Source organism: Tachysurus fulvidraco, chromosome 10 (assembly GCF_022655615.1).
Source record: "Tachysurus fulvidraco isolate hzauxx_2018 chromosome 10, HZAU_PFXX_2.0, whole genome shotgun sequence".
NCBI lineage: Eukaryota > Metazoa > Chordata > Actinopteri > Siluriformes > Bagridae > Tachysurus > Tachysurus fulvidraco.
This window is the reverse complement of record NC_062527.1, coordinates 13,662,020-13,681,810: the sequence shown is the minus strand read 5'-3', so window position 1 is coordinate 13,681,810 and position 19,791 is coordinate 13,662,020. Positions and strand designations below refer to the sequence as shown.

The window sequence follows — 19,791 nt, the reverse complement described above, 5'->3', positions numbered from 1 at the left end:
CTAAATAAAATATGATCATAAACATTAAATACCTTTTACAGTCTTTATACTATGACAGGAAAACCATATGAAGCATAACAACAGAAACACGCTGTCAAGTTCCTGTAGTTTCAACTCTGACCTCTAAAGAAAAAAAAAAACTACACAGACACGTGGTTACATGTTATAACACCGCCACCTAGCGGTCAAGAAGTGAACAATCTTCTTATTTATGCTATCAATACAAATTAAGACATGGCAAATAGAAATCTGAGTTCAAGGATAAGTCATGATTCTGTACAATATTCTCTACCAGAAATCTTCTATTTGCACAATACACAAGATTTTTTTTACATAACAATGATTTTTACATTCTCTTACCTCTGTATTCTTATTGAACTGTTTTAACTGCTTTGTTGCCTCATAATAGCACTCATCTATTATGCTTTTATACGTCCCTGTTTAAATCTAAGTCATAAGTTTCCATTGGCATAATAATAGCTACACAACAGCCATATGACAATATGATAAATATGATTATGAATTTGATTTCTACTACCTTTTCTACTAGCTAATATGTAATCAAAATAATGAATAAAAATCACTGCATCTTGTGATAAAAGCCCTGTTCCACAATGTCATACACTTGAAATATGTAGCTAGGTTTAAAAATGCCAAGTTAATATGTCACAAAAAAATTCCCACTTGGAAATATGTCATGAACTTGAAAAACAGGTCATCTGTGTGGCCCAAGCTGGGGCAAAATCCTGTCCTGTTACCAACACTAGTTGAGTATAACAAGCAAAGGCTGTTCATTAACATCAGGCATGTTGGGAAGAGCAAAACAAATATAGGTCAATGGTGTTAGGTTTGAAATGCTAGCATGTTTTAATTTATTTAAGTCCACACAAGTTTTTACTTCATAAAATGCTGTAGCTTATTAAAAGCTTAAAATAATACTGAAAGCAAATGAAAGATAAATAGAACTGACCACATATAAATAGCAAACCTAGTATAGGGACATTGGATGAGAGATCAGTTCCTTTTTTGTCTGTTTTCCATGTTGTACAGTCAACCGGTTCAACCAGCTATTACATGCAAGTTGTTTTACAGGTGAATGAATCAACACCAACCACAAATGATATTATTAGTGTTTACACAAACACCAGATTTTATTTCCCTGAATTAATAACTTACTTTATTCATGCTTTCATTCCTGGTGTGAAGGTTACAGTGTGCCTTAGGTTGCCTTTATGCTTCTAGGCTGTATATATTCAGTCCAAAATGAATCTGGGTGAAGTTTTTTTGATGGCACACAGCCGCACACTTTACAGCACATGGGCACGGAGGGAGAGAAAGACAGCCTTCCAGACACAGCTTATCTTCCTGCTCCATACACAGACAAGTCTAAACACTGCTCAGTCTTAAAGCTCAGACTCGCCTTTGGGACATTTAACCACCAATCCAAGGGGCATAATGTTAAGGAAGTGAAACAGGATCTCAGGATTTTCGGTCTAATTTACTAAAGGAAGGAGAGAGATTTAATTTGAAGTGTTCAAACATCAGGTTAGTGACTTTTATTTAATCTTTATTTTTTTTTTACAACTGCCAAAGCAAGTGCTATTATGGAAAGTCTGTATTTTTATTTATCTGTTAGAATAAACTGTAAAATAAGTGAACTGCTAATTTGGGTTGTGTCGAAGAGTTGTCAATGAAACACAGGATGTTGTGTGATCAAAAGTGTATTTCCTGATTTATTTTATTTTATTTTTTTTAAATATATATATACATATACATACACACAGGTCTATACTGAACGAGTTGGTGTAACGACTGGAGATGATTACTTGAAGTTGACTCACAGTTCGGGTTGATTTGTTTTAGTTTGATTAAAAATAATAATAATAAAAAAACAACAACAACATAAAACACAACGATGTAGATTCTGACAGTAAAATATTATTGCATCAGAGCAACCACTATACGTTTGGCTTTCGGAAGTCAATTTACTGATTCGATTCTTTTGAACAAATCGCGCTACGCGTCTCGATTCTTTGAATCATCATTATGAGCCGAGCTTAAAGAAACAGTGTGTATTCTCCATTTCCGACCCTCCTAAAGGATATCACACGTTTTATACTCAAGCGTTGTCCATATAACAGGCTCATTTTATGTAATAATTTAGAGAGAGCTTTACAAATCATAGCATTATAAATACATAGACAAATAAATAAATAAATATCCTTTTTTAAAAATACTTTTCTAATTGCTGATCACTTAAGAAAGTACAATGACTTAAACAAAACATTACACATTATCATAACATTTTCACAATGACCCATGCATGGCTACAGAAGTGATTTCTAAAGCCCAGGTTATGACATAAATTAACATTTATTTACTACCCATTTTCTCTTTTCTCTTTAAATAAGCCATGAATAGTTGCTTGCTGTAAATATATCCTAGACAATGACCCTTTTGACACTTTGTTGTACTGAGCTTTTTTATCTGTATTTTTAGCCAGATGGAGGGAGAGGGAGGCTGCAAAGGAAATCCCAATTGTGCTGACATGTCTCAGCCACTTCCCCTACTGACTCAAACATATACAGAAGGAACAGAAGTAGAGAGGGCCAGTGTGGTGGAGATCGGAGAACGGGCCAGTGTGGTGGAGATCTTGGACGAGACACACACAGAGACGATGGGTCTGTCCACAAGGGATGAGGGAAAGCAGGGAGCTCAGGTCGTCATTCCAAAGCCAGAGAGCACAGCTATCTGTCTAAGAGACTCCTCAGATAGTAAGCTTTGTGGATACCTCCACAAGCAAGCCGGCCCGCTGAAAGCTTGGAAATATCGCTGGTTCATCTACGAGGAGAAGAAGTGTCAGTTGTTTTATTACCGAACTGCACAGGACATTAACCCTCTTGGCAAAGTGGAGCTGCGCAATGCCACATATAGCTACCCGCTGCAAGGAGAAGAGGGGACCTTCCACATTCAGACACCTGAGCGCACTTTCATACTTAAGGTATGTTTACTGTCATTATGTGTGACCAAGCTTTAAAGTATGCTGTTATTAATTATAGCACAGCGTGACTGAAGTTCCTGAATTAATTCTTAACCGTGTAGCCAAACCATGTGTTTAAATTAACGTGCTCTTTTTTTATAAGTTATCGTCAATAATATCAGCTCATATTTCTATATACTTGTCTTGCAGACATGCCTCATAAGCTAAGCAAAAATAAATAGATTTTTTGTTTTATAAGAGATGATATTTAACAAAGAAATTTTTTCAGATTTTAGTAAAGAGATATCTAATGAACATCTGTCTTGATAGACCTTGTCTATTGTGTCAGTGCATTTTCACTGTCAGTTAATAAGTTTTCCATCACAGGAAAGTCTTCAGGACAGAGTGTTATGTTTGTTGTAAAAGATAAGGTTATTTTTGGTTTCTTTTGTCATATTACCTTCGTGTGAGAGGTAAATTAGATGCCAGCAAAGGCATATACAATAGCTTATAGAGTAGTTGCTGTTATAATTGATAACAGGAACTAACTTGTGCTGTGGATTTTTCACAACATTAAATGTAACTGTTAACAGACACGATGTATGCCAATGTTCATCAATGAATTAATGAATAACAAATGTAATTATTGGAAAAGTGCCGTGATTATGAGAGGAATAAAACTTCAACCATTGCCTTGTGTTCCTAAAACAGCACACATGGTTTTGTTTTATCCTTTATTTGATATATCGTATGTACTCTCAAAAAAGGTACTAAACAGGGATTAAGCACAATACTGGTCATGCACTGATGCATGCTCCACGGGCTATGTCTTTAAATCTTTCACAATATCTTTAGGACTACCCAAGCAGACGGAAATTGTATAGGCACTGATTCATAATTGAAAATGATAAGCACTGATTCATTGATTTATAATGTTTTATTTGTCATGCTTGGAATGACAAAGGCCCTTGGAGTCCTCTCTATTTTGTCTGCTATGTTACAACACGCTGTTGCTAGCAAGAGGGATTATTTGGAATGAAATTAAGAAACATGTTCGATTCTCATGACGATTACCGACACTCCCTTTGACATCACACATTTAGATGAGCAACATTTCTTGTATTCTCTTGTCTTGTTAATATAGAATTGTGTCATAAAAGAAAAAAATAAGTATACAGCAACTTTTACATGCTTCGTGGTCATCTGAACCTAATAGAAAGCATGTGTTGGTGAGAAAACTGCAAAAAATATCTGTAAAACAAGTTAGCAACATTTTTTGAGGGAACATCTAAGAGAATAATTTACTACAACGGTCTAGTCGAGTTTTCCTACATTTTATCTGTGTTATTTGACAAGGATATATGATACTGTATACTCCTACGCTTAAACTGTCTTGGTGAACAGCTGCACTGTTTCTTAGTAAAGCATCTGGTTTCAGGCAGCAAACAGAGATGCTAAGATGTACTGGCTCCAGCAACTGCAGCTGAGACGTTGGCAGCACAGAGAACAGCTATGTGCAGACTTCCCACTGCCAGTACCAGAGAATCCCACACAGGACAACCAACAGTATTTAGACACTTGCCCTGGTAAGAACAAAAGTACTATCACATGATCAATAAGCCAAAAAACACCACATGATGCAGCACACAACTTTGTGCTTGTATAATTTTGGAATCTTTTAATAGGGATCTGAGACTGTCTACCTAGAAAAGCAGCGTTATAGAAAGTGAAAATCCAATTAGAAGCAGTTTAGTAGGTTCAGCATATGTGTGGTTGGCTGGGGAATCCCAGCTGATATTGTCATATTGTTGTGCCTGAAATCTGGCAGCTAACATTTAAAAATGGAGTTAAATATTAATCGACACATATGTGAAGTGGAAATGTATATACCTTTTAACCTTGCCTTGGGTAATAGCCTGTAAATTCCGTTGTTTAAAGAGCCAGATAACAAACACAACAGTAAAACCAGTCAATATACCTAAAGATGTCTAAAACGTTGTTAGAGTGTGATTTCCACACAGTGTATTTCGGACTTTGCTCACTTCGCTGGATGCTACGTGCTGTACAGGGTTTCCACTGCTCCCTTCTAATACAAAATTGTCCTATATTTGCAAAAATGTAACGTCCTGTACTGAGTCAATAAGGGGCATGATTTGTCCTCTGTTCTTCACAGTGTGAGAATAACACAATAGTAAATAATATCGATACAGATTCACAATAAATAGCAGAGAGCCTGGTTGATGGAAAGGGGGTTAGCAGTGAGTTTTGTGATTCTTTGATACTCAGTCAAAATACACTAAATGTCCAAATGTTTCTGGACGCCTGACCTTCATAACCATATGCAATTTTAGAACATGCCATTTCATGATAATCGCCATTGTTTGGGGAGGCTTTTCACTAGATTCTGGAGCATGGCTGTGGATATCAATGAGGTAAGGAACTGATGTTGGGTGAGAAGCTGGGTGATGCTGGGGTGCAGTTCATGTCTTCATCAACCTCACTTTGTCCACATGGAACATTCAACATCATATAAAATTGTGCACCTCCAACTTTTTTGGCCCTTTTTTGGGGCAAAATGGCATATATGATGGTGTGTATATAATGTAGAGTGTATGTAGAATATCTTTCAGTTCTTCTTCTTAAAACAATTCATTCATCAGTAACTACAATACATGTAATAGTGAAAGTCAACAGGTCATGAGACTATCTACCAGTTAAGATCATTCTAATCTGAAGTCTTTTACTGAACTTGGTGTTCTTTTACCTCCTGACTCTCAGGACAAAGACAAAAGTAAAAGTAAAACTAAAAGGTGTGCTCAGATACAGAGGTGTTAACATTTATGTTTTAATCATCACTGTTTGTCTCTCTTGGCTATGGCAATAAAGGACAATATAATTTTCTTCTTTTTCTTCCACTAAAGCAGCACTCAGACAAAACATGATTAGCGTACAACCTCACTGATGATGAAAAGTCATTGGATAGAAAACACAGTTTTTCTGCAGGCGTTACTTTTACTTCATGTCGAAAGTCTTAGCCATGGACTCGTGCGCTTGTATAAAAATGTAGCAGATGTGTGGACTTGGTTGTTGTAAAAAATTAATACCAGTCAGAACCTTTATTTTGCTATATTATCTAACATTAGTCCTGCATTATAATGTACCACCAAAACTGCCTGTTGTGACCTGCCTTTCAATTAGAAATTTTAGTGTAGCGAAACTCCAGACTGGTGGTGCTATTTGTAATATATATATTATATATAACTTTATGTTTATAAGCATATCCTTATGCTCATGTTATATCTTAATGATGAACTAGTAATCATCCCACATCTATTGTTCTAAGACTTTGTTAATGTGAACTGCATCCATAAATAGAAAAGTTCAAGCGCAGTATACCAAAATCTCTTTAAAGAAGATGTTTACAATTATGGCCCACAAATCAAATAAGAGATCATTATTTACTTCTCAACTCCGGCAGTGAGTAATCAGGGCTAATTATGGACCACTTAGAAGGACAGGAACTGCATACATGTATGTGTTTAGTAAGCAGAAGACATCTGGGAGTGTGTTCACAGGAAACATGAGAAATCCCCTCTACAGGCCTGACCACTGATCAGTCACATGTGACCAGTGTATACACAAGCCAAATGTCTTAACTTGTCTAAAGCAGATTCTTTTATACCACACTTCAATATGGAGTCACAGATGTGCTTTGTACTCTATCTGGAACAGTTACAGTATTTGAATCTGAGCTTATCTGTAACCTTTATGAAAACAGGAGAAGGGTGTGGGGACTTTTGGGAATATTTGTGCTCCATGGCAATGACTTTGATGTTGTTGATTATACCACGGAGTCCAGTAAATGTCAGGCAAATTCTAGCTGAAAATCAGATAATACTCTGTATTTCTTCCAGCTTTCCTTACTGATGTTAGCTGCTGACTCATACTTTAAGTACAAGCAGGGTAAAAACATAACATTACGTATTTCTATATATTTCTTATCTAAGCATATTCAAAGGCAATAATTATTGTCTGCACTGTAATTATGTTAATGATACTGTAATTACTATACTGTAATGCTGTAAGAACCCATGTTGGAATTTACTGGTAGATTTGACCAGCAAGTTCCTGCCTTCTTACATTTCATAGCAATAATATATCACCATGATATCGCTTAAAAATGAACATTGTCATTTTGATGCCCTGAACACATTGTTTGGTTATGGATTAACAAAGACATTTCGAAAAAAAATTTCAACTTTCATTTGTGGAACTAAACTATAATATGTGTTTTTTTGCATAACAGCCCCAATTCTTGCTCAATACTCTCTTGAAAAACCCCCAGTTATCCTGTTGCATAACAGGTCTGGATTCAAATTGCTTTAGACGTTTGAAATACTGCCCATAGTGTGGTAGCTTGGATTCTCTTGTTTCAGAATGATCTGGTATGAACACTAGTGCTCTTCAAGGACATCTGCCCTGCTCAAATGTTAATGTGCGGGACTGTGGGTTTCAGAACAGTTTTACATTTACATTTGTTTATTTAGGTGACAAAGCCATTTAGAAGGGATAAAGCTAAGCAGTTGAAGGAACTGAAGCAGTTCCAGTTTGGAAGATAGGATTTGAACTCATGGCCATTTAATCAGTATCCCAGAGCCATGTCATGACCTCAAGATTCCTCAAAAATCTGACTACCTTATAAGGCTATATCCCAGCCAGGAAGCATAGATAATTAATGCAATTTGAAAAGAAAAAAAACATGATTTTATTTTTCAGTGTTTTTATGTTTTTTAGTTTATTTGTTTTGCTCTCTCAGCTTAACCAAACCAAGCGGTCAAACCAAACATGAATAACAACCACCTAGCTGAAAAATCAATACACTGAAGGAGAAATAATGTAAGAATGTAAGAACTTTGGTAGCATTTACTTTCGTGTTGTGTTGACTTTGTTACTTTGACCTGCATTAAACTTGGTCTTGTAAGCTAAAGTGGAGAAGTAGGTGGACTGTTTATTGGTTGGTGTTTAAAATAAATAGCAGTCCAAACTTCTGCCTTGCTGTTTTCTTATTGCTCCTTTAAAAAATATACTGTACTGTATCTTCATGAATCAGTAATACATATATGTTTTCAGTGTGTGATTTGTCAGATTATCTATACTATAAACATATATGTTTGTATGTATGTATGTATGTATATATATATATATATATATATATATATATATATATATATATATATATATACATACATACATACATACATACATACATACATACATACACACACACATTGTAAGAGTGTGAAACCCAAAGGAGCTAAACCACTACTCCTTCATATACATGATGTAAACAAAGAGGTTGATGGGGTTGTTGTGAACATGGGTTGGTGGGTGTGATGTCTGGGTGTTGCTGCACTGCTTTAATGCTTCTTTCTGCACCGTTTGAAAATTGCATCTATTTCCTGTACAAGAACCAGGCACATACAAGATAAATGATTAATAATGATTCACATCCCTTGTAGCCATCTTTTCTGGTAATCCAAAATCTCCAGGATGTGACCTACACTACAATATTACCACTTGCACTCCAACTTTTTCACATTCAGTGGATTAGCATAACCATTATGTTGCTTACAAAATAATACGTATTGTAAGGTAAAATTAAACTTAATCTTGACTTGGCTTGCATGAGAGCACAGCTGCAGGATGCAGACGCACATGGCAGGGACTATAACAGGAAGTGAAGAAACAAATGTCTGGAACCCTTAAAAAGGTGGCTTGCCAGGGGAACTTGCCAAATGTAACAGCTCTGAAATTCTGTATTGCATAACAGTATGTAAGCCTCATTGTAGGTTATTTTGAGCTCACACTATTGTTTGAATAACTTCACGCAGGTAGATGTTTGTATGTTTGTTAATATTTTGTCTCCATGTTCATATGCCTTTATATATTACTATGCAAGGATTTATAAAACAACTCCTTTTATAGAAAAAAAACTGAACATTCTGATTATCATCCTATAACAGCAACAAAAACATTTTTAATGCTCGTATATAGAAGCAGAAAATCTCTTAAGCCAACAAATGGCAATTACACAGCATCAGGCTGTCATTTTATACATTTATTTTTTTTCGGGTCTGTTCGGGTTGACCATAGAGCAGGGGTGTCTAACTCTGGCCAAATTTAGCCCGCAGTGTAATTATATTTGGCCCGCGAGATCATATCGAATGTGCATTACGGCCGACTAGCCGCATGCTCCGCTAATACTACAAATCCTAGAATGCCTTGCCACTGTATTGACTTGTAGTCACGAACAGCAAGCGCCCCTCATTCTTTGTTGACAGTCATTAACAACCGTGTTACAGTCACATCGGGCAAGTTAATTCCACCCTCCACAAAAACGGCCAAACGAAAGATGGACAATAGGAGCTTTCAAGACAGGAGGGAGGCAGATTATCTGTTCACGAATATAAATCACAGACCTGTTTGTCTTGTGTGTTAACGGAGCTAACGTGTCTGTAACGAAAGAATATAACATAAGAAGACACTATGAAACGAAACATTATGAGAATTACAAGGTCCTGGACGTAAATCATGTTTCATGTTCATGAAAGCAAAATAAAAAGTGAAGTTGCTGTAAAGGCTGTAAAGCTTTATTGTGGCAGCAGAGATGGCAAAATCTGCCCTTTAATGAGGGAGAGTTTGTCAAAAAGTGTATGGTTAAAGTTTGCGAAATGAACACCACCGAATTTACTTTCTTATGTGTTTGTAATATTAAGCTCTGGTTGTTCCAAATCCTGTGTTTAAGCAAAACTAAAGTTTGTTTCCATATGAAAAAGGTTGAACATTACATATCAGTTGCAGTTAATTTTTCAATAAATATTCAGTTTGGCCCGTGACTTTATCTCAGTTTTATATTTTGGCCCACTGTGAATTTGAGTTTGACACCCCTGCCATAGAGGATCACGTAGTCTGCATATTAGATTTGGCACAGGTTTTATGCCAGATACCCTTTCTGACGCAACCCTCCCATTTTAATCTGGGCTCTAGACTGGCACTGAGCATGGCACCTAGGCCATGGCAATAAGAGCAAGTGATCCTGCCGCTGGACTGCCCCATTCGTTTTCTACCACTTATCCGAAGTTCTCGGGTCACCTGGAGCCTCAGATCGTCAGGCGTCATCGGGCATCGAGGCAGGATCATTATCCATTTATAATTAGTTTTAATATTGTTAGGTTCTTCCTGCTATCATGCATACATATACTTCTCTTTTTTTCTCTCTCTCTCTAGTTAATAAGACAAAAAGAAATGCATCTGGTTACTAGCAAGTCCCTTTCCCAATTCCTAATTTCTTCGAGGAAAACATAAAAGAGTATCTTTACCTCTGAATGTTACAAAGCACTGAAACAAAGTGCATTTAAGTGATTATATATTTGTTACATAAAAACATGTTCTTCGATGCATTCACTATTTATATCATATTGAGTAAAGCATCCATACAAATCCCTGTCAGTGAGATATTACACATTTGATATTATACATTAATATAAACCTGTAACTGGAATTTACAGTAATGTTAGCTGCTGTTAGAGAAATGATTTAAAAAAAAACAAAACAATAAAAAAAACAGTAGCACTCAGATTTTTTCCATACTGCTTCACATTAATGTTTTAGTTTTAGTTGCGGTTTGGTGTGTTTCCTGAGTCGGTGCTGTTAACAATGACTCACCTAGACATGTTGTGATATGACAGCACCTCGCCCTGCATTACATTCCACTCTGCCATACTGTTTAAGTTGAGTGGAACACTTTGTGGTTTCTGGTTTCACTGATTACTTTACCATGTGCTGCCGCTAATAGCATCACACATTTCCCTCCTTTAACCTTTATGCTTTATATAGTTTGACAGGCGGAAAAAAATTAGGCCATTCTATTGTAGTCAGAAACCCACCAGCAACCTTCATCTAATACAGATGCACTCATCATGTACATATATATGTTTGTACATGGTGTGGAAATGTGATTACATGTGATTGTAATGTGATTACATAAATGCAGTCAGTAGCTGATTCAGGTGTGTTTTGTTTTGTTATAGCAAACTTCCTTCCCGTGGTGAAGGTCCCATCGGGTCTGGTTGGAGTGGAAGCTGCCAAAGTTCCTGTTCAAACAAACCCACTTAACGTGTCAATTAAACATCCGCTCATAGAGATTCAGTGAGTGCATCCAAATACTCAGATGAGTTCATCTTGTATAAGAGTGTAATAATAGTGCAGCTGTATTTTTTAACAAAATAAAGACATCTGTAAGATTTCTATGTATTCTTGTTGATGACGAATCTGTTTTCATTGTGTGTTACAGAAACTCAGTACACAGCTTGCTCCTTCGCCGGCCATCTATGGAAGTGGCTCGTAGTGTATTTTGGGTTGACTCACCAGCCAACCAGGCTGATACCCCCAAAACAAATCCCTCCTCAAGTACAAGTAAGCACCTTCCTCTTATATTACATTCAATGATGACAGAGACTAGAACATTTTATGCAAAAGTGAAATTTTTTTTTTTTTTACATATCTCTATAATGCAATGCATTATCTTGAGTGTATCTATTTATGTCTCACCCTTCCACAGCCCATGATGTTTCTCCTGTCCAGACATCAACTTTGAGTTCAGGTCTGCCTCCTGAAATTGAGTGTGAGAGTCCTTGTGAAAACCTCACAGCCCATGGTCTATCTCTAACGCTACCCAATGGGAAACATAAAAAAGCAAACTCTGCAACCTTTCCATTTGACCGCAAAGAGGCAAACACCATTGACCGCCTGTCACGCCTTAAACAGGAGAATATCTCACTGGCCATGGAGGTCCAGGCCCAAAAGGTGGAGTATACAGATAATAACAGATAGGAATTGGAGTTAATAATAAATATAATTGATAATCAATTATAATGGATAATATTAAATTTATGATTAGTGCAGGTCTGCCTTGAGTCTTTCGGTCGTCTTTTAAAATGTCTTTATATCTTTATGCTGTTAGCATATTTACAGCAGACTTCTGAATTTGACTTGATTCAGTTCTGTGTATGTGTGTTGTTAGGAATTGGTGTGGCTGCTGCACAAAGCCCTGGAGGCAGCTCAGCTGGAGAAGCGTGCATGTGCTCAGTACCTAGCAGCTGAGAGTGAGCAGGAGCGTCTGGAGCTGCTGCGTCATGGCGAGCGCTGCACCGCAGACATGCGTGAGCGACTGGAGCAGCTGCGACGTGAGAACGAGGTGCTGAGGAGAAGCCTGGAGGAGAGGGAAGGAAATGTGAAAGAGCTACAGGACAACTTGAAGCTGCTCATGGAGAAGAACCAGGCTAAGCAGGCAGTCATTGTGAAACTCTCTGAGCAAGTGACGGAATGCATGGCTGATCCGAATTGCACCACTTCTTCTGACCGCATAAGCACAGAGAGCATCAGGCAGATTTTACACGAGATGAACAACCTCAAGGTGGGCTGATGATGATTAGTAAAAATGTAGCATCTTATATAGTGTCAGCCAGATTAGATAAGATCTAACTTCTGTGTTAGGGAGCTAAATGTGCTTGTTCCTCTCCAATGAACTATAATGAAATTAATGTAAAAATATGTTTTGTCTCCTTTTAAGCTAAACACAAAAAAGCACAATTAAAACCAATGTTATGGAAAATATGAATCATTAAAGCAAACTGCATTTAATGGCAGATAAGAAATAGCATAAATGCAAAAAATGTTCAAACTAATAGATTTTACAGATTTTAATTGTCATGATTTTAAGCTCTATCCTCCTTTTGTTGTATAAGAATACATCATCTTATTATTTGTGGTTTATTTATGCTGTGTGGTAGCAGCTTAATACACACAAACAAATATCTAGTCACATCTTTATTCGTGGGAATCTATGATAGTCTTCCAGGTTTTAGTTAACACATGCTTTGTTTTTGTTGTGTATCAGGATGACATGGAAGCTTACAAAACCCAGAACAAGTTCCTGAACTCAGAGATCTACCAGCTGACCCGACTGTGGCAGAACAGTTCAGAACAGGAGAAATCTTTAATGGTGAAGGTGAGAGCAATCTGTCACTCACTTGGTTTCAAAAGTCAAGTTGCATCACTTGCTAAAAAGTTGCATCACTTGTTAACATTGGTAATATCTGTCATCACTTGTGACATTATTGTCTACAGTTGTTTGAAAAGCTGAAGATTAAAAAAAAAATCAGGATTTGTGATATTCCCAGATTCTTGTAGGAGATGGTTATTGTGAGCAACTTGTGGGAAAACATTTAATAAAATGTGAGTTGTGCTGCGTTTTTCCTGACGACTCTTCAGGTTCAACAGTCTTTATGTATATTCAACATCAACACGTTCGCTGAGAATTCAAGGATGCTTTCAATATGAAAAATTTCCACAAAGGACACCAGAGATGTAATAACAAACTATTTAATAAACACATCTCTGACAACATTATGCACAAACTAATCCACTAACTAGATAAAACTGAAGCTAAAATACAATGTGTTGTTTTTTGTTGTTTGTTTGTTTGTTTGTTTGTTTTACCCCAATCTTTGTATTTTATTTAATTATTTTCTTTATTTTCTGTAACTTGCTGAAACTGTCAAGGACAAGCTGAATAATTTCAGCATTTTAAACAAAATGCAGGGCAATAAAGTTTAGTTACACAACAAGAGTAAGAAGATGCGTCTGATAACTCATTCTCTTAAAATAAAACTGATTTTGAAATAAAAAATTATAGACAAACTGATCAACACTTTGTTATTCACTAGCCAGCTCAATATTTGTGAGTATTCCAGCTAAAAAAATTATCAGCTAGCTAACAATACACAAATCACAAAGGTTATAACTAAATAAATAACAAATAAATGCCTCAGTCCTTCAGCAAGAACAAAGCTAACACTGCTGAATCCTGAGTTACTTCTGCTTATAATTTCATACTGAATCTCACTTTGACTGTAAATCTCAGCCACTGTGATTGGCTGTCAGCTCCTCTCTGTCAGACTGTATGATGAAGGTTGGTGTATCTGAGCTGGTGTATAACATACAGTATGTGTACATATTTACCAACATGTCTGACCCGGCCTGGTGTTTGTGTATGTGTGCACGTGTTTCAGTGTGCCTATCTGGAAGCCAGCAACTGTCAGATGGAAAGTCGGTACCTGGGGGTCCTGAGAAAACTCCAGGAGACTAAGGAAATGAATACAGAACAAAGATCTGCTATCAAGAAGCTAATAGAAGAGGCATTACAAGCCGATCAGAAAGATGTCCTCAGGATCGAGACTACCAGGTAAAAGTGAAGACATTTTAAGGGCATGCATAATGAAGATTTAGTTGTTTTGCTAAAAAAATTCTGTGATCACGATTATTATCACAAACGTGGTCAATCAATTGACTGCATTTTGACTAATTTGTATGAAACAAAACAACTTGGATTATTCAAAACTAGCACAAAAGCAATCACACAAGTCCTGACAAAACACATGCCACTGTTCCTCAGGGAGTATGACGAGTACGGCTTTAAGATCGTCCCTGACTACGAAGTGGAGGACATGAAGCTGCTGGCAAAAATCCAAGCTCTGGAGATTCGCTCTCACAATCTGCTCCAGCAGGAAACTGGTGAGCGGTCACTTCTGGCCCGCTGGACTCAGTTTCTAGGAGGTCGTTCCCCTGATGATCTGTCCTCGAGTGAGGAGCTGAAGAATCTGGTGCGAGCAGGAGTCCCTCGTCAGTACAGGCCATCTGTGTGGCGCTGGATGGTGCGGGTCAGGACCCAAAAGCTGCGCCAGAGCCACCCTGATCTTTTCCAACAGCTGTGTGAGAAGAGCCATGCCGCACCACACCCGGCAGCCAGGCAGATCCAACTGGACCTGCACCGAACACTCACCACCAACCAGAGCTTCTCATCACCCTCCAGTCCAATGCTGCAGCAGCTCCAGAGAGTCCTGCTGGCATTCTCCTGGCAGAACCCAGCTGTTGGATACTGCCAGGGACTTAACAGGTACACACACAGAGTCTTTACCAACCCAACACTCATGTCTTTAAAGCTGTAGCATGAATTTTATTTTTTCAGAGAAATGAAAACTAGCAAGTAATTAAAACCACTTAAGTGTTATGTCCAAAACCACATTCAAAAAGCACATACATGTAACATGATAGACAGGCAAGTAAAGACACAATGATGGAGTTCACCACTACTTTTATGCCTATTGACAATTTTATGTCTATTGAAAATTGACAATAAATACAACTTTTTATTTGGTTGAATTGCACAATTTTCAATCAAAATAAACAGTCAATACGGTGCAACTGTTGCACCGTATTGACTGTTTATTTTGATTGAAAATTGTGCAATTCAACCAAATAAAAAGTTGTATTTATTGTCAATTTGAATCTAACCACAATTTTTACAATAAAAGAAGTTTAAACTCTAAATACGATAAGTTAACTGATTTAGGTTCTGTTCTGGTGAGATGGTCTGAGACTATTTCCAGAGATTAATAATTTTCATCATTAATCCTATTTTTATTTTTTTTTCTGTTCTCTGGCACAAAGGTTACTTTTATGCATATCTCACAGTTAAAGATGGAGAATTAGGTGTGTGAGTAGGTAGTAGTAGTTGTAATAATCAGCACTGGCTCAATACTGCTGTATAGTGGCCAGTACACATATAGCAGGCCTGTCTTATTAAAAGGAAGGAAATCCTGACATCTAGGGTTCATTACCTTGAATTACCATTGATTCTAATTCACTGTACAACAGAATGTCAAATGCACATGTTAACGTGTGTGTGTGTGTGTGTGTGTGTGTGTGTGTGTGTGTGTGTGTGTTTTCAGACTGGCTGCTATTGCCCTGTTGGTGCTGCAGAGTGAAGAGGAAGCTTTCTGGTGTCTAGTGGCCATAGTGCAGTTTCTCATGCCCCAGGACTACTACACCAAAACTCTTCTGGGCTCTCAGGTACTAACTCATAAAATAATAATAAAAGACTCTGATGCCTGCAGAGATCTATAAACATTGTTTTCTGATGAAACACCCAATGTTTTTGTAATATGTTGTCACGTTGCAGGCAGACCAGCGTGTGTTCAAGGACTTTATGGCAGAGAAGTTGCCACGGTTGGTGACACATTTAGACGAATACAGTGTGGACGTGTCCCTCGTGACATTCAACTGGTTTCTGGTGCTGTTTGTGGAGAGTTTGCCCAGTGACATCCTGCTGAAAGTCTGGGATGCCTTCCTCTATGAAGGAACTAAGGTACAGCACTGTACTTTAAGCTTAACTTAATTATAAGGATATGCAGTACTGTTAATGGTCTTGGCAAACAGAAATTTACTCTTACTCTAGATCAAATACAGAAATACTGCATAGAGTGACATGGCCTTGTTAAATTGTGGACTAACATTATTTATTTCTATACAGGTGCTCTTTCGATATGCACTTGCTATTTTCAAATACAAAGAGGAGGACATCTTAAAGATCCATGACAATGTGGAAATATATCAGTACCTCCGCTTCTTTACCAAAACAGTCACAGATGGCAGGTGAGGAATGCTTAATAGAATGGTAATAACACAGGTTTTATGTCATGTTACACTACATAGTGGTGGATAAATGAACGTAGAAAGCATTTTAAGTATTTGTAGATTTTTCTAGAAAAACTAAAAAAAAAATAACAAAACCAAAACACTTAGTTTCCTATCTTTCATGTAAATGGTGATAAACCCATTTCTGCTCCTTGAGATGCCACAAGTGCTTGTTCATAAGGATCAATACATTTTAAAGGTGTTATCTTAAGCCACAAAAATTCTGTGTAAGGTTTCCCAACCTTACACCTTACGTTTCGAATTATCACGAAAACGAGTTACTACACTTTGGCTTAAGGGATATGTATTTTTCCGTAAGTCTTGCATTTTCTGACTTCTGGCTTATGTGTTATTCTGAGACTTGCTTCTGTCCTCTATAATGCTTTGCATTAGAGCACTAGATGGTGTTACTATTTTTGCCTTGAACACAGACTGTATCATGTATAATTCACAAAGCTCACAGCCTAGAGACAAACACACACCACATATTCATCACTTGAGATGAATTTAAGCCCAGTCATGCTGTAGGCTGTTCCACTGTTTAGGTCTTAGGCTATAAAAGAATCTATTTGGATGTGAACTGCAGGGAGCAGTTTTATTTCAAATAACCAAACACACAGAGGGAATGTGGGAATGTTTAAGAGCAGTCTTTAACCAGCAGGAAATATTTTGCTGTATAACAGAGTATCCGTGATCTGTTTCTGACCATAAAAGTCATTTATTTTTAATCATCCAGAATGACTAAGTATTTGCACAAGTAAACATTTAAAAGTTAGTTTTGCCCATAATTCTAACAGTTTTAACCCTGTTTCCGGTTCACAGGAAGCTGACAAGCATCGCATTCTGGGATTTGAACCCATTCCCGATGAAGCACGTGAAGAACCGGCGTGCTGCGCACCTGCAGCGGCTGCAGGCTGAACTCCGGGAACTGGAGAAACAGCAGAAAGAGTACAGCTCGGAGAACAGCCAGCGCAAAGACACCATCATGGACCTCATCCCCAGTGAGGATGAAGATGATGCATAGACATTTAAACACTTACATGTACAAAAATATACATCAGTTGAACAAAAGCACTTGAACAAAAGCTAAAATGTCAGATACTGTGTAGATATATACATGTATGATGCACATATGCTATAATGAGAACTGCTGGGATTGTCTCTGATGGACACAGATTTTTCATCAGTATATTCCAGACTACTCGTCTTGAGGACAAACTCATGTTTGAAAAGACTTTTGGATGAGAGTCAGTGAAAATTCATTATGGCTTTAATAGACAGACTCCTGTAATATATAAAGCGTTCTCATTCAAATATGAGAAACACCAAAGATTCCTGCACTGAACACAATATACCAGTTTCAAGCACTTTATTTACACTACCATTTGTTGCACAGCTAGCTCGTTACAAAAAAAGTATGTTTTATAATTTCAGGTAATTTTATACAGATTCACTTATTTGTAAAACAGTGTATTTTGTAATAAACCAATGTTCATGTGTTCATTTTGTGTGCTTTGTAAATTAAATATTCTTATACACTTCTGCATGGGGTTTTTTTCCTCTCCCTCGTATTTAAGGTTTAGTCAGCTTTTACCTCAGGAATTGTACTTTTCTTACTTCACACAAAAGAGACACAAAAAGATAGCACACACATTTAGGGAGAAAAAGCAAATCAACAAAGCAAAGAGGAAAAAAGTGGCACATTAACATTTCTTTAGTTAGTTCAAAGACATAAAGAAAAAAAAAGTATTACCAGCAGTCATACAGTACACTGATAAAGTAGTTCATACTTTCATGGAAATGCTGTAAATAAAATATTTGTAGCGACCATTGAAAGTGTATTCCTGGATATTTGGTACTAAGAGATCACTTTTTTTGTTTTGTAGAGTATCCTGAATGATTCTCATTGTTTATTTAGTATTTTGTTTGTATCTGCTGCCAAGATAGTTGGCACAACCATCCTTACATCCATCCATCCATCCATACATACATACACCAATCAGCCATAGCATTAGAACGACCAGCCTAATATAGTGTAGGCTGCCATCTAACAGCTCGGACCTGTATAGGTACAGTATGGACACATCTAAAGGTGTGCTGTGGTATCTGGCACCAAGATGTTTGCAGCAGATCCTTTAAGTCCTGTAAGCTGTGAGATGATTCTTCCATGGATCAGACTTGATCCACAGATCGACATCCCACTGAAGCTAGATTGGATTGAGATCTGGGGAATTCAGAGGCCAAATTAACACCCTAAACCATTCCTCAATAATTTCCTTAGTCCTGAAAGCGATGCACACGTACCAGACCACCTTCATCCATCGCTCCATGCTCCAGTTCTGATGATTATATGCCCATTGTAGGTGCTTTAGATGCAGGACATGGGTCAGCATGGACACTCTGACCAGTCTGTGGCTATGCAGTAAGATGCGATGCACTGTGTGTTTTGACACTTTTCTATCATGGCCTGCAATAACTTTTTCAGCAATTTGTGATACCTTAGCTTTTCTGTGGGTTCGGACCAGATGGGCTTGCCATGCCTCCCTATGTGCATCTGAGACCCCTGACACTGTTGCTAGTTCACTGGTTGTACTTCCTTGGACCAAATTTAGTAGGTACTAAACACTGCATGCGTTTATATGTAATACCCCATAAGACATGTTGCTTTGGTGATGCTCTGACCAGTCAACTAGCCATCACAATTTGGCCATTGTCAAGGTCACTCAGATCCATACACTTGACCATTTTTCCTGTTTCAAACTCAACTTTGTGAACTGACTGTATAATATATCCCATCCCTTGAAAAATGCCATTGTTACAAGATAAATTAATTTTGTTCACTTTACGTGTTGGTGGTTATTATGGCTCATCAGTGTATAATAACAAAGTAAGAAACTACCTCATTCTATAACCTTCTCTAAGAATGTCTCAATCATAAGACAACCCATAAGTCCAAACCTGGCTGTATAAAATATTGGGTATTGTTCTTTATTTTGAGCATTTTGATAAAAGCTCATGGTTGAAAAAGTAAATAGTGAAGTTAAAGTAGAAATACACATTATTTCTAAGAGTAGTTTTCCAGAAAAATAATTTGTCTCCCCAGACAAGTAGCTTTCATGTGGAATTTGAAGGGTAAGTGTTCCAGCCCTTAAAAGGTATTCAGATTCCTCTTGAACTAAATTTGACTTGCTTCTAATTTGCACTTTTACTAAAGT

At 37.3% G+C, this 19,791-nt stretch overlaps 2 protein-coding genes across 3 annotated transcripts in view; one reads left to right on the top strand and one right to left on the bottom strand.

Moving 5' to 3' along the window:
* elp1 (elongator acetyltransferase complex subunit 1) overlaps window positions 1–1,313 on the bottom strand; it is an 18,518-nt gene extending 17,205 nt beyond the window's left edge. Inside the window, exon 1 of one of the 2 annotated variants that reach the window (XM_047819916.1) lies at window positions 1,177–1,313. The gene's annotated coding sequence lies outside the window, so the exon portion shown is untranslated. Of the gene's footprint in view, window positions 1–32; window positions 189–1,176 lie in introns of those variants that run through there. The other variant, XM_047819915.1, reaches the window with a different exon arrangement.
* A 90-nt stretch (window positions 1,314–1,403) lies between these two features.
* Window positions 1,404–18,117, top strand: tbc1d2 (TBC1 domain family, member 2). Its single transcript, XM_027173107.2, has 14 exons — window positions 1,404–1,545; window positions 2,500–3,001; window positions 4,419–4,566; window positions 11,071–11,188; window positions 11,334–11,455; window positions 11,601–11,845; window positions 12,063–12,455; window positions 12,939–13,049; window positions 14,113–14,285; window positions 14,496–14,996; window positions 15,832–15,952; window positions 16,062–16,247; window positions 16,413–16,534; window positions 17,399–18,117. The coding sequence occupies exons 2-14, from the start codon at window positions 2,504–2,506 to the stop codon at window positions 17,598–17,600; spliced, it is 2,940 nt and encodes a 979-aa protein (XP_027028908.2). The 5' UTR covers window positions 1,404–1,545; window positions 2,500–2,503; the 3' UTR covers window positions 17,601–18,117.
* Window positions 18,118–19,791: the final 1,674 nt, after the last annotated feature.